A 15198-nucleotide genomic window follows, 5' to 3' on the forward strand; every position below is an offset into this window, starting at 1 on the left:
TGGGCCCCCTGGCGGCTTTCCTAGGTACTGCAGCAGAACTTCCGGTTTTCATATCTCGTGATCTGGACATGCTAGGGTCACGAATTTTGTATGGCAGATAGCTCTTGGGATAGGGAAGAAGTGACATGAGTTTGGGTCCCCTAGCGCCTTCTTCTGGAACTGTAGGTCTGGAGCATTTGTTGAAAATTTGTCGAAGGATGATAACTCAAGAACCCGTTACCGGTTGACGGATTGTCGTGATTTTTGGTATGTAGGTAGTTTAAGTGATGCTTGACACAATCAGATGACAATTATGCAAATCAGGAGCTAATTTGCATAATTAATGAGGAATTTCTATACATTATTTTTTTCGATAATAGAACTATGAAACACTTGTGACATCTACTTGAGAACGAGAAGATATACTAGTACATCACTATACATAATTTATTCAAATTAAGATCCATTTGCATAATTTATGAGGAAGTGCTATAATAGACTTTTTGTTAAGATAAGGTTGTCATTGGGTGGAGAATATAATCAACTGATATAATCCATGCAACTGAGGCTCTAATTTACAAAATCAATGATTAAAATTGTATAATTCGTCAACCGCAAGGGTTGACATCATTTGTCGAAGGTATGAGATCGTGGAAGTCTTGTTTCAGATGCTAAGGTTATGCTGCGTGCAGGAATTTTTCCTGACTTTTTTAAAGTATACAACAGCCCAATTTACTACACTAAGAGTTGAGCCCAACAAACATTAAAACTCAGAAGACGTACATTTACTTTTTATGTGTTTTTATTGTTAAGGTTTCGTTGCAAAGCATGTGTCTGCTCGCAAGCTACAGTACAATTGTCAAAACAGTGCACACAGTGAGCCAAGGCCCAATAGCCCCTCCAATATTGAGCATGTTAAGGTTTGATGTAAAATTACAACAGCCAAGGCCCTCACTACAGCTCCCATAGCAGAACATGTTAAGCGTTCATGTAACAGTCACCACACCATGGTAAGGGCAGGGCTGCAATTATCAGGCATGTCTTCATCGCATTCTTCAGGCATAATCAGGCATAAATGATTGTGTTGGGCCGTCAGTACACCTCATACCAGGAAGCCTTGAGAACTTTGGATCTTGAAACTCTTTCTGACCGCAGATACAAGCTTTGCCTGAACTTCGCAAAAAAGGTTAGACAGTCGCCCCGCTTCTGCTGCTGGCTTCCTTCGACGCGGGGAGATCTGCACGGTCGACAGCTGAGGAACTCGCTCCAGTACTCTCAGGCCAGAGGGACCAAAAGATACACGACCAGCGCGAAGCCAATGTTGGCTAGACTCCTCAATGGACTGTAAAACTGAACTGTTGTGAACCGTTTTGATCCGAGAGCAGCCTCACCTGTAATTCCTCACAATAACGCTTTTTAATTGCCTTGATGTTGAACCACGTTATATTTATAGTATGTAAAACCACGTTGACAACATTAAGCGTTCCTTGTATATACTTGTATATGTATTTTAATAGCCTACTTTAATAGCCTTTTATTGAGTATGTGGAATGTAAAATTCGGCGCAATTCAGTGTATACTGCAAAGCCGACTTGTCCCGTGTTTTATCAATAAACCATTTACTACTACTACTACATCTGACCTACATACAACATGCACAATCGTATGACTTGTCTTTCCAGCATTCCTGTACACCTCAAGTATCTAACATTGATCGGAAACTGAATAGCCTAGGATCCAGCCTTTTAATACCAGGCTTCCAAACCATTTGCAATTCTGACAACAAAACCGTAGCCTCTAGCAGGCTTTGGAAAGCGGCTGGAATGAGTAGAAATTGGCCAGATAGACAGATGATATGCCAGCGGAGTTGGTCTGCGGTAAATTGTAAATTACCATAGTAAGTCACTAATAGTAATTTTGTCACAAATTGTAATTACCAAAGTCACTAATAGCCTAGCAACAGGCAAGCTTCCAAAGCCAGCCCTGCCACAAACTCAGTAGTGGTTTCCCAACAGCTTGCATAGAAGAGTGCTAGCTTTAGGAGCCCTTTTTCTGGGCTATCTGTTAGTTATATTATATCAGCTGTTTCTAAAATCAACTTTTCACCAACACTTTCTAGAACTTGTATGTATAACATTTAGATTTATGCACAACGATATTATGTTTTATCCCAATACACTATAAAAATATCATCCTATAGCGCTAAAACCAGAGTGTTATAATCTCTAACCAAAGTCAACGGTGATCTCATTTACAGCGGATTTTTTCAGAAAAAATATGAAGCGACAGGGCGAAAAAAAATAAAAACAGGTCTAGGCATCCTATTATTGCCCCAAATGCTTCGATTGGAGCCATGAAGTCAACACAAGAAGCTGGGATAAAATTTAAACAATGAATTTTGAACTTTTAACCAAACCACTGCATTAGAAGATTGAAAAACTGTAACAAGTAGGAAGAAAAGGACTTTTCCTCAACTGTTGGGAGCAAAAGATGAGCATTTTTTAGATGATTCAGAACCAGTAATTTTTTTTTTTGCAAATCAGAAAAAATGAAGAGGCGAATCCGAGAACCAACAAATCAAATTGGTGTGGCCTTAGACACATTGATCAGATCACACCAAGATTGTCTGGATCGCAAAAGTGAGATCCCGTGATCCCATGTCTAGATCACTCCTAGTTTAACGTATACCCTCAGTCATGCTGATCACATGTACAATGCACCGTTGTTATCATCTAGAGTCTTACAAGTTGCTAGACATCTTAAGTTATTATCAAGTGTTTGCCACTACATTGTGTCTAGTAAGAGTTGTTTAAGGATGCCAAGATTAGGCCATGTTGATTTGATTATATGGATGACATCCGCGTGCGCATGTAATTTTCGGTCGTTTCCAAAAAGAGAAAAGTTTTCATCCATACTGTAAATCGTACAAAACAGTTGCAAAATGAGCAAAATTATACCATAAGTTACAAAAAAATTAATAAAAACTATACCAATGTCGTAGAATGTCAAAATCAAACGAAAAAAGACGAAATTGTAAAGAAATGAACTTGAGGACTAGATTATTCGCCAAACCATATTCTCTGCCATTTGCTCAACCCTCATGACCACGTAGATTTCATTATGAAAATATCTTTTTTTTTTGCAAAACTTTTTTTTTATTCGCACGCGCGCATCAGTTTTGGGGCTCCCGGAGGATGTCATCCATATAATCAAATCAACATGGCCTTAGTCTGAGAAGCAAGGATACATTTGTACCCCTTATTTGGAACCATGATGGGGTGACGTGGTATGACGCCTTGCGTATGGCATTTTGTTTTTCTGCAAGAGTCAGACTAATTTTCGTGTGAAAGGAAGTAATCTGCGCTAGTAGGGAGACACAGCAAACTGATCTATTCAAACCAGACAGGCCTGTGATGTCAGGGTACATTTCAGTATATAGCAAGTGCTGTCCTCACCCTCTCCACACATACACATACCTGTCCTTGGTGCTGAACACCATCCATGCCAGGCATACAGACCTGGTGCTGAATATAATATACACACGGGCAAACAGACTTTCAGTTCAGCTGAAAGCACATTTATAAATGCAACAAGACTGGCAATGAAAACATACATTGCCATAGCGACGGTGGTTGCTGTTAGGGTGATTGTTTGCATGGCACTGCCATCATTTCATGATTTTGAGGAAGACTTGGTACCTGTTAAGTCTAGACAGATACAGTGCACTCCTCCACTGTGTGTATAGTGAACGAGCCCCGGGGTCACAGAAAGTAGGGCCATCCGGGACAGAGAGGTCTTCTCAAGGGTTCCCAGGAATGTGGGCATAGATGTGGGTCAGAGACATGTATGTGGACACATTCCATTCCTGTGGACAAAATGCCTGTACCATTCCTAGAATTCTTGCAAACTGCACACATTACTGTACCATTAGGCTCCTCCCTGAGGCGTCGCCAAAAAAGACACAGTCCTACTAGAAAAACAGCCATTTATTGTACCTTGTCATAGAAAAACTACTCACCATTCTGCACACAGAGAATGACAATGCTCAAGAACTCCAAATCATGGATGATAAACTCACATGGATTTTTTTTCTTACCATTATAAGTCTTCACTACAGAATCAAGTGCCATACAGTCAGCAATCCCTGTATTTCTTCCATACAGTCTGCAATACTGGTATGGATCCTTCTCATATTACTTTGTTTGCGGGATTACATACCTTTCAATATTGCTTGCAATAAGGTAACGTTACATGATGTACATGTGGATATGAAAATACTTTAGACAATTTCCTACAGAGATCTAGCACCACATTAACAGTTAACTACATCACACATGTAGTGTCTCATCGAAAGACAGAGAAACGTACCACAATCAATAGGTACTAATATTAAAAGGGAACATGTGGGGATAAAGAGATGTGTGAGACAGCCAAAGCAATTATTCGACTACAAGGTAGATAGTCTACGTACATGTTACCCTTTTCTTTGCCATGTTTTAAAATTTCTATCTACTCTCTATCGACATTTTTGTGTATTCATTGAAGCACCCTCCTTCCCTTTCATACTTTAAGTAAAACAGCAGTTTACAGCAATGTAGGGTTCTCTTCAGTATTAACAATTAGTTCTACCAAAAAGGTACACATTTCCATCTTGTATCCAAGTTAAAGTTGTAGTATAACAATGGACACGGTTTAGATAATTATACATGTATATCTCTTGGTATTGTTGTACTGCATCAAGGACAGTGGTTGACCATAGTCAGTGGTAAAAACAGATTTGCACAGATATGTAGAGATGATTAGCTTTGTTCTAGCTCAAACGTCAAAGTGGTATTGGAGGACAATCAACAAAGTGTACAGGAAAGCAAAGAAGAGTTTAAGTATAGTGTGCAGTTATCAAACAACCAACACGAAGAGACAAATTCAGAAATTGTTACACAGCAATTGTTTCTGAAGCAAACAATAATTATGCAAAATAGATAATATCTACGTCATTTGGGGTCTTCATCCTCAAAAAAAGTACAAAAATGGAATCATCTGCTGACATCAGAACTGTTTAAATCAGGCTCAAGAAAGCAAAACACCAGAAACATAAAATAACCAACACTTGCAGAAATAATGCTTCAATTAAATTACTGTAAAGAAGTACATTTGAGCCAGCCAAATGTCTACACAAAAATGTTTTACTATATTTTGAGCAAATAAATCTACATGTACATAAAACCAACCAAATATTCCTAATTTTGGTTTGCCTTGTTGACTTCTCTTGGTCAATGTGATCTTCCTATAACAAAATTGTGACAATATAAGTGAACAAATGAAAATATGGCTTCAAAAACCTTGCAGTGCATGCAAGTACATAAATTTGCAAGCATTGTTAAGGTGGGCAACTTGAAAGCATCATTAAGGTGGGCTTAAAAATTCCACTGCAACTTCGCAGTGTAACAAAATACACATGTAGCATTTAGCATCTGTCCTATTATCACAAATAATCTACATGGTGGTATTACAAAAACATTCAAAGCAGTTAAATATCATGAAGAGTGCAACAAGAAGCGTATAAAGTTGGGTTTTCTCAGAAATTTTTATCTACTACCGGTATGTTTAAGTCACTACATAAGCGCATGAAGTCTAAGCAACTAAACTTTTGTACAATCAGTGATAATAGAAATAATTATGAATAAATACATTTTTGTACTAAAGTCTTGCAGTTACTAATAATAGCATAAGCTTTAATCTTACATCAGGCACTGAAATAATCATACTTCATACTTCATATTCATAATTCTCTTGAACAACATCTTTGTCTACGTGAGTTACAGACCATCGGTGGGTTAAACATGGAGTGATCATTGGGAAAAAGTTATTTAACATTCTTCCTACTACCTAACCCCATACCCAATACAAATTTGATGCCAACTTGCTTAACCTTAGCAGGCTGAAAGTTAATGTTATCCAGGGCACCTCATTGATAACTAGTAAACCAGTGCACTTTGCATCTGGAATGTCTACTGCTTTTTGCAACATCAAAATCATCTCATTTTAATCTCCTTTCTTTGATTCTGTCTTCTTGTAGAGAAAGTCTTCTGGCAAGCTATTGCTATGTAGACTTACACCACAGTTTAAATACAAACCATTTTGTCCCTTTTTGTTTTTGATATAACAATAGTTCATGGTGGTTACCTATACCCCAAAAGGTACTACAAAATCTGCACATCAAAGGTGAAAATAGATGCTTTTGTAGTGCTGTAGAATTACAAACTATGATGCATTGAACTCTTAAAGCAAAGCCACAGAGTCACACTATAACAACCCTCATACCAATGCAACAGGAATCTCATATTTTAAGAGATTGAACAAGGTGGTTTGATTATGCAGCAAGATCAAACTGTAATTTCCAACACAAGAAATTTGACTCACCCAAATTTTCGACTGTACAACTCCAGTCTTTGTCAAGGATTGAACAGTCGTACAGTCGAAAATGTGGGTGAGTCCAATTTCTTGTGTTGGAAATTACAGTTTAATCTTGCTGCATAATGACTTCTACTAATACAGATGAACTTTCAGGATAAGGTGGTTTGTTGACTACATTTTGCACTGCCAAACCATCACCATGGATTCTTTATTTTTCCTCTGTTGCATGGCAGTTTCAGGATCGTACAGGTAACAGTGCCCCTCCCCTCCACTCACTACCATCATGGTTATGTTCTTCACAGTAGCCGTTCTTTCCTCTTCTTCCTTCTTCTTCTCCGTGGCGGTCGCACCGTGTTCGCTGCTGCTGTCACTCTTGGCGTCGTCAGTGCGGGACAGGTTTGGGTAGCCGGGTGCAGCGGGGGCTGGGGAGGGGGGCGCCAGGACATCAGATGTACTACTGTCCTCCGAGTACTGTCTCATCATCTCTGGGGTACAGGACCGGTCCTGGTGGACAGAAACATTAACATGATTATACTGAAAACACAGGAGTATGGATGTTACTTAATGCCCTTTTTTCTTAACAAGGTAAATAATCAACCTTACAGTTTGGTCTTACAGAGCTTATATTTACTGTACAAAAATGTTAACATGATTCGAATAAAGTCTCAAAGTCTCTTATACCAAAAACACATAGATTCCACACAGTGGTATAGATGCTACATACCGGTAACATCCTTTTCTTCTCAACATGATTATACTGTAACTTCATCAAAACACTGAATCGTTTTCAACCATGATCCATGTTAATTATTTGAATTAGAGAGAGCAAATAACACCCTCATTGTAGTACAGGTAAATAAACTTTGGAAATTGTTGTGTGCCATTATTGAAACCATTCCTGCCTACCTACAAAACCAACTAGCCTACCTACAAAATCACACTGCAAAAATTAAACTAATTAGTCTAATGTACACGGCATTCAACTATCTAGAAAAAGCTCACAAACACCACAACTTGGTCTTGCTTTACCACAGCACATCTAAATGTGATGTGTTAAGCAGTAAGCACAACACTAACTGCACACCTTTTTCTCAAACTGCAGTACTTCCACACAAAGCTAGGTGGCTCAGCAAAACAACCCTACCACTATCGACTAGGGCCAATGTCTATGAAGTAGAAGACTATACTCTACTTCTTGTGTTAGGCTATTGGGTACAGGGTTAGAGACCTGGTTAGGGACCTGGGAAGAGGACTCACCCTTTGGTTGGTGACCTGGTTACTGCTTCCCACATGGTGATACACAGACTGAGACAGAGGGGTGGGGTGTTGTTAGCTAACTCTTCATTAGTGTATTACATTACAAGAGTGCCGTGGTCCCTGGCTCAAGAAGTCTTTGACAATGTAGAGATACAAATTTTTCTTAAGCAATCAGTATTCCTGATTCATGATTATAGTATGTGTATACCCATAGTAAAAAGGCATTGTTGCTGACATTGTATGTGATTAGAGGCATCCAAAAAAATTAGTTGTATTTTCCAAAGGCCACTAAAAAACAACTTGAATGGATACACTTCAAATAACAGAAACAACCAACTATGTATGCGTCAATCTATAGTGAACACTGAAATTCTAAATATATTCTAGATGTTTTCTTCAGTCAGACAGCCACTAAAAACTGTTACAAAACAAATGAAATTTTTTGAAAAGCCATTAGCAAGTTACATTTAGAATACTTCCCACAATTTTCAGTACATAGAGGGCAGTGCCCATCTTTGTTTCTATAGCCCTTGTGCCACAATATATGCCATGTACAATGTAAGCCCCCCTAAACCATTATTGTGTCAGTAAGCCAATGCCAGTAGAAAACCTGCAGATATTGACTCACCATGGTAAGATGAGAGTACAGGGTCTTAACCATGTCAGACTCGTCTGACCCAGAGCTGACGTTGCTGCTACGTTTCTCCTTAATGTTCCCAGCCACCGCCTCTCTCAGTTCTGCCGCCATGCCACGCTTCTTCCCGATTGGTGGGGTCGGGGGTTCAGATCCCGACGCAGAAGACGCTGTGTAAAATGTTCGTGAATAGTTTCATAAGGGTGGTAAGTCACTGCATTTTATGCCCCAAGATTGAATTAGTGCATGTAGCCTACACTTTTGTAAGCCTGTGATACGACACACACATATAGAATTTCTCATTAAACTATTTTAGAAACCTGTAGTTTTATTATTGTACATTATAGATACAGTCAAATTAGTGACCACCTCTACCTTCTACACAGCCAGGACTATAGTCTTTTATTCAGACCACGTGATGCAGTGCAATGTGAACTAGTCAGAATTGCCCTGAGGAAGGGGACAGACGGTCACCAAAACGTCGGCTGAATAAAACACTTGGTTGTGTAAAAAATAGTCTCTTTACTCTGTGTAAAGTGTTAGAGTCAATACAAAAAACAGACTGAAGACTGAACTTGCATCTGACTCTGTTACGTAATATATACAGACTTTATATAATTCCCTCCAGCTCAGTTTTCATTTCATTTTATGCCCCAAGATTGAATTAGTGCATGTGGCCTACATTTTTGTAAGCACGTGTGATACCACACATATATTTAGCATTTCTCATGAAACTATTTGGAAACCTGTAGTTTTATTATAAATTTTACATTGTAGAATATACATCATACAGTCAAATTTGAACAGGTGAACACTTCTATATGAGGAACACCATTCCTGGCCAAATTAAATGTGACTACTTTTGGTGGTGCCTTTAAGATAATTTTAGATGAATTGACATTAAGCATTAAGAATCTTATTCATAGGAACCATCTGTCCATGGTACATGTAGATCAGATTTTTATCAGTTTCCTTCTTGAGCAGTTTTGCAAATAGAAATGAAAAAAACTAGAATTTTTACCTTCACTTGGTCTCCTTTCCTTGGTCTTACTCTTGATAGTGTGTGTCTTTGTCTTGATAACAGTGATGAAGCGCACTGGGCCATTATGGGCGTGGTAGGCAACCATCCCCCTCCCGGTGATGAGTGGAACTCCCCCTAGTCTGGGCAGGGGGAGGCTCACTACTACTCCCAGGTTGGTGCCCACCCACAGGCAGCCTTTGCTGGCCTCCAGCAGTGTTACATGGATGGGCTGGTCTGACAACAGCTCCTGTACTTTTGGATCCAGCTCTGTAGCATGAAACAAAACTCCCATAATTAAGAAATTTACTATACAGTAACTGTTGATTGTAAATTACAGTGCTATTAGATACAATAACTTACAGAAATTTAAAGTGTTGGTAGCAACAACAAGGGTGTAAGAGATGTTAAACTTCATGGATTGTTGGAGGGTCCCTCATGCAAAATTGGCTTCCTGAGTCTTAGTGTGTCATTCTGCCTGTCAATCTTCCCTCCACCATTAATTGTGCTGTCAACCTACTCTGTCTGAACAAGCAGACACACAAACCCACAGCTCGGCCACCCAAAACAATACTTCTGTACAACAATGGAGAATCCACTTCATCTATGATGAGTTGTCATCACGGCATATTGGTACATTTTCCAAAAGAAAGTTGAAATTTCTTTGTACCATCTAACAATTTGTTTCAGTACATTGTTTTGCTTCTTTCACAGAAACTAACATCAGAACTACATTAGTTACAGCTTGGCCCTGTCTGAACTCTACCTAACCACACTTTCCCAACGACGGCATGAACTGTGCAGAAAGTTTGCTAAGTTGTTGCTGAAATCGCCGACCTACAGAAACTGGTTGCCACCTTGCCGTGAGGCCGTATCCAGCAGGACTACCATCTGCAGGTCGAGTAAACTGCTACAAACTCTCAGACACAGAACTGTTCGATTCACTAAGAGCTCGATATACTATATGACAAGTTCTGTAACATACTGGATGTTATACTGGCCGAACAGGCTTTTCGTACTTTTGATATTGTATTTCTTTTGTATATTTAGTGTTTGTATTGAAGTCTGAATTGATAATATTCTCAAGATTTTAAATTGTAAAAAAGTCTACAATTCAGCCATTTAGACTGCCACCGACGTTTAAACCTGTATGTCTAGTATGTATTTGTTTATGTGAATAATAAACCAGTCATTATCATCAGAAAGAAGAAACATTCTCTGTACCATCTAACATCCTGTGTATGGTTGAGGCCACGTTGATGTCCTGCAGATGCTCCAGTGTCTCTGTGTGGTAGAGGCGGATGGTGGACTTGTTCTGCAGGGAGACCCACACTCCCACTCCTGACACCACGATGTGCTTGGCTGACACGTCACTGCTCACCTCAAAACTCGTCTGAAAGTACAAGAAAACATTTTTTTTTTACAGAATTTGGACTTATTTCAACATGTTTCTTACATGTAGGCATAGCTATAATTGAATTGTAATCTGCTGAAATATGATGCAACAAAGAGTTACTGACAGACTAGAGTACATGTATACAATTCCTAAAAAACTTCATGGAAGTTCAGTGGGTAAGGAATTCAAAGATTCTGACAGTACTGCCTCTACCAGCAAAATTTTAATTAAGTTTTGTTCCATCATCAATAATGAAATATGGAGAAAGTTTACTACTCAAATTCACTTACTATAAACTGTTGATTCAACAACCATCATTGACTGTCAATTAAAAAAACACAAACACACAATGTACTTGTTCAATGTATCTAATTATCAAAATACCAGTTGTACAATGTCATGTAATTATGCAAAATATAAGTCTTGGAGTTAAAGCCTCAGTCACAACCCGCCGTACGTGCGTCTACGTGCAAAAACGTGGGCAAACGTAGGGCATCCGTGCGTGGCGAGTACCACCTCCGTACGGAATCCTACGGATTCGGGAGCACGCAGACACGCCGTAGAACTTTAAGTGCATGTAAAACTTTTTCTGCGTGCGGGCTGCAGATTCACCACCCGTGCATGCGAGTACGAGCGATACGCGTGCCCCGTACGTACCGTACGGAAGAAGCACGTGTGAGTACGGCCTCCTTACGGTTAAGTTGAAATCGTACAGAGATCGTACGTTGTAAGCACGTACAACTCACCACTTGCGCTGCACGAACGATGCACGCAACCGCTCTGGGCCAGACGTGGCGTGCAGACCAAACTCTTACACCTTGCGCAACCGTGCAAGTGACGTGTGAGTGACGTGCGTCAACGCCACTCCTTCCCCACGTTTTCAGAAAAACATAGCAGACGTAGCCTCCCAGAAAACGTACGGACAAAAAGCACGTACGGCGGGTTGTGACCAAGGGTTAAATGTGATAGTAACCTGTATTTGCTCAGTCTCTGCATCGATGATGTGAACCCTGTTCCCACAGGCACACCAGATCTTGTTCTCAAACGGGAAGAGGGAGGTGACGGGTTTGTTGTCGTCCAGCTGACAGATCTTTGGTTCCTTCACCTTCCACGTACCATCTGGGGAACAGGAGATGGACTTACTGTTACATGTAGCTTTCATTGGTTGGGATATAAATCATCTACATTAGGCCACACCAATTTAATTTCTTGGTTAACAGATTTTTCTAGAAAAAAATGGAGCGGGCGGGCGAAAAAAAATAGAAATAAAAACTGGCTTAGGCATCCTATTATGGCCTAAAATGGTACAATTATAGGAGCCATGAAGTCAACACATCAGGCTGGTTCAAAATTTAAAGTTACAATGAATTTTGAACTTTTAATGATACCACTGCATTGAAAGATGAAATAACAGTTACAACTAGGAAGAAAAAGACTGTATTCAATGTGAAAATGAGCATTTTGCAGCTGATTCTTAATTTTTATTTTTTTTGCAAATCAGAAAAAAATGAAGCGGGCGAATCCGTTATACAAGAAATTAAATTGGTGTGGCCTTATAACAATCTCTGGGTGCTTTAACCCAACTGAAGGGGCGTTACCCAGTAACAAACCAGAACCTGAACCAAGCGCACAGTGTTCTGGCCAGGACGCAATTATTTCTGTTATCTCAATTTTGCTTTACGTAACATTTTGTTGAGCACCTCCACCCGAAAATCCAGTTCTTGGGGCATGCTTCCTCAGGAAAATGTTGAAATCTTGACCCTCTGAAACTCTACTTCCTTCATTTATAATGGCAAATTTTGCAGAAAGCTAGTTTAATGACATGAGATTCCATATCTTTACATGCCAATTTTTGTCCTTTTAAGTTGACAGGTTGGGCAAAATTTGTATTCATCATCACATACGCAACTAAATTCCGACAAATGATGAAAAGACAGATACTGCCTTAGATTACAACTACACTCAGTCTGGTTTGCCTCTAAATAAGGGTTTAATCTAAAAAAAAGGGGGGCACATTGCAACATGCATGCTGTTGACAATTAATAGAAAGAAGTTGAGAACTTTTCTTTTCTCAGACAATACAATTTACCTGAAGTCAACTCCTAGTGCCATCATTATCTGTTAAATCTGGTCAAAATATCTAAATTTTCTCACCTTCGAGTCTTCTTAGAATGACGACCTTCCCATCGTCTAGTGCGGAGAAGACTCTCTTGTTGCAGTACTTGATGGCGAGGATAGGGCGATTCCCTGGCACGGTGAACGTTAGGAGGTTCTGTTTCTTTGCCGACTGGGTGGTGCTGTAGATATGTAGGCTACAGAGACATACAGAGGAGAAACGTCACGGACAGAATTGTTGGTTTTGGTCTGAGGTGCTTGGGTGTAGTTAACCAGCAACTATTTGATTGAGATTTGGCATTCATCTGCATAATGTCACTTAATGTGACGTCACAGAAACTGTGGATTGCTCGTTCCTTGACAAAGACTGGAGTTGTACAGTTGAAAATTTGGGTAGGTACAGAATTGTTGGTTTTGGTCTGAGGTACTTTGGTGTAGTTAACCTGCTATAGTTTGATCAGATATGCCATTCTCGAGCCTTATTGGTCCATACACTCAGTGATCTGCATAGCATTCCTTGACAAAGACTGGCAGTATACATGTATACACTCAGTTGAAAATTTGGGTAAGTCAAATTGTGTGTTGGAACCTGCTTCAAAGTATTACTGTTACCAACTGAAATTGACACAGAATATGATGAACTTTCAAGATCAGGCAATTTTGCATATTTAGGCATATTGGCCCATGGATTTAGCTGGTTAATTGGTTGGGCAGCCTTGATTGTATTCTACTCTGCCTTCACATGAAACGAAATTATAATTTAGTCTGCGCTTGCTAAAATTTAGACAAGATGGGCTACATGTACAATCCTAAATGTGCCCAATCTGAAACTAATATGATTCATGATTGTATACTATTAGCATATATAATACTTTTGCGTATGTTTTAAGTTATGGCAAACTACAGTGTGTACAGTTCTTCTGCATGTTGGGTTATTTTTTTGTCTACCAAACTGAAGGTTGTCATTCCTTAGTAACTTCATCAAGGCCTTAAAAAGATTGTCACCAATAATATAAGATAAGGGAATTGGTTTATAATTCTTAACATTTGAACACAATACATTCAGTACATATGCACAACATTGTTGGGTGACCACTACCATATATATACTGTACATGACAATGTGTAGGGAACACACAAGACTAGATGATGATCGTGATAATGAAGGTTCACACTTTGAGAACAGTCTGCACGGCTTTTGCAAGGTCTTTAAATTTCAAACCTGGCAAAACCCTTGCTGTACAACAACACGTCACATCTTACAGAGTTAGGCCACAGCAAGTAAATTTTATGGATGACATCAGCGCGTGCATTGATTTTCCCCTGATTTTGGAAAAAAAAAGAAGAAATTTTGTTGCCTTCTGAATCTGACAGTGGTCAACATGCCGAAAATGGGCAAGGATGTCTGCTGTCATGCTGGAAGGTGGATGGTAGATAACTATGAAGAGAGGAGACAAGAAAAGGCTATGATTTAATGTTTTGTTTCTTACTTTGATTCAGTGATATATGATGCTGGCTGTATATATGCGATGTTCCCACTGAATCAAAACCGTTTGTACAATCAGTTATCATGATTGAGTCAAAATTTGAGAATGTAGAAACCTTGTTTTTTTCGGCTCGCCTTGTTTTTTTTTCGCCTGCTCATATTAGATTTGGAGTCAGCGGAGGATGTCATCCATAAAATTTACTTGCTGTGGCCTTATGATAGAAACTGAGGGGAAGGTTGGATGAGTTAGTTGCACACACAGCACACACAAGGGTATTAAACGTTACCTCCTCCGTTTCTTAGTAAGAGGCACTTCCAGAATGCTAGTGAAGAGAGTGTGAACAAACATGTCAAACATTTCTTGACGTAAGAAAAAAAGTTGGTTTGGTGAAAACACAGTCTGGCAACATTTCTTTCCATTCCCTCAGCAGACTGGACTACAGTTTCCCAACCCATTTGGATTTTAACATTATTTTCAATATTGTTCATGCCATTTTGAGTTTTTGGGGTATAGGAAAATTTGAGTGCCAATTTAATCCAATTTGCAAATTTGGTGAAAAGGAAGGGCAAGGCATATCGAAACACTAAAATAATTTCTTTACGATCCCAAGAATAGTCTTAGATGAAAACGGTAATTTTACTATCCATAATGATTTTAAGTTTGAATCATATTTGACAAAAAGAAATTGCTTTCAAACTGATACATCAAGGATTTTGTTACCGCTTGTCAAAAATGTAGTACAGTTTTTGGTTTCCCTCCTCTTATACTGTTAAAATATTAATTTTGAATTAGTAGTCTAGGTGTCTTTGTCAATGATCAAGACGTGTATTACTAACCAGATGAAATTATGATGTAAAAATAAGAAAAAAATTGCACCATCTTACAAACCACAGTGAGA

The 15198-nt window shown here is 39.1% G+C and overlaps 1 protein-coding gene across 1 annotated transcript in view; it reads right to left on the minus strand.

The window, feature by feature from the left end:
- Positions 1-3953: 3953 nt before the first annotated feature.
- LOC109480104 (rho guanine nucleotide exchange factor 10-like) overlaps positions 3954-15198 on the minus strand; it is a 52192-nt gene continuing 40947 nt past the window's right edge. Inside the window, exons 23-28 of the mRNA XM_019782259.1 lie at positions 12853-13010; positions 11672-11817; positions 10527-10695; positions 9306-9572; positions 8279-8454; positions 3954-6897 (exon numbers count right to left, since the gene is read on the minus strand). Of these exons, the coding sequence (XP_019637818.1) occupies positions 6565-6897; positions 8279-8454; positions 9306-9572; positions 10527-10695; positions 11672-11817; positions 12853-13010 (1249 nt within the window). The 3' untranslated portion in view covers positions 3954-6564. The remainder of the gene's footprint in view (positions 6898-8278; positions 8455-9305; positions 9573-10526; positions 10696-11671; positions 11818-12852; positions 13011-15198) is intronic.

The sequence above is a fragment of the Branchiostoma belcheri genome, unplaced genomic scaffold, assembly GCF_001625305.1.
Source record: "Branchiostoma belcheri isolate BF01 breed outbred unplaced genomic scaffold, Haploidv18h27 scaffold5, whole genome shotgun sequence".
Lineage (NCBI taxonomy): Eukaryota > Metazoa > Chordata > Leptocardii > Amphioxiformes > Branchiostomatidae > Branchiostoma > Branchiostoma belcheri.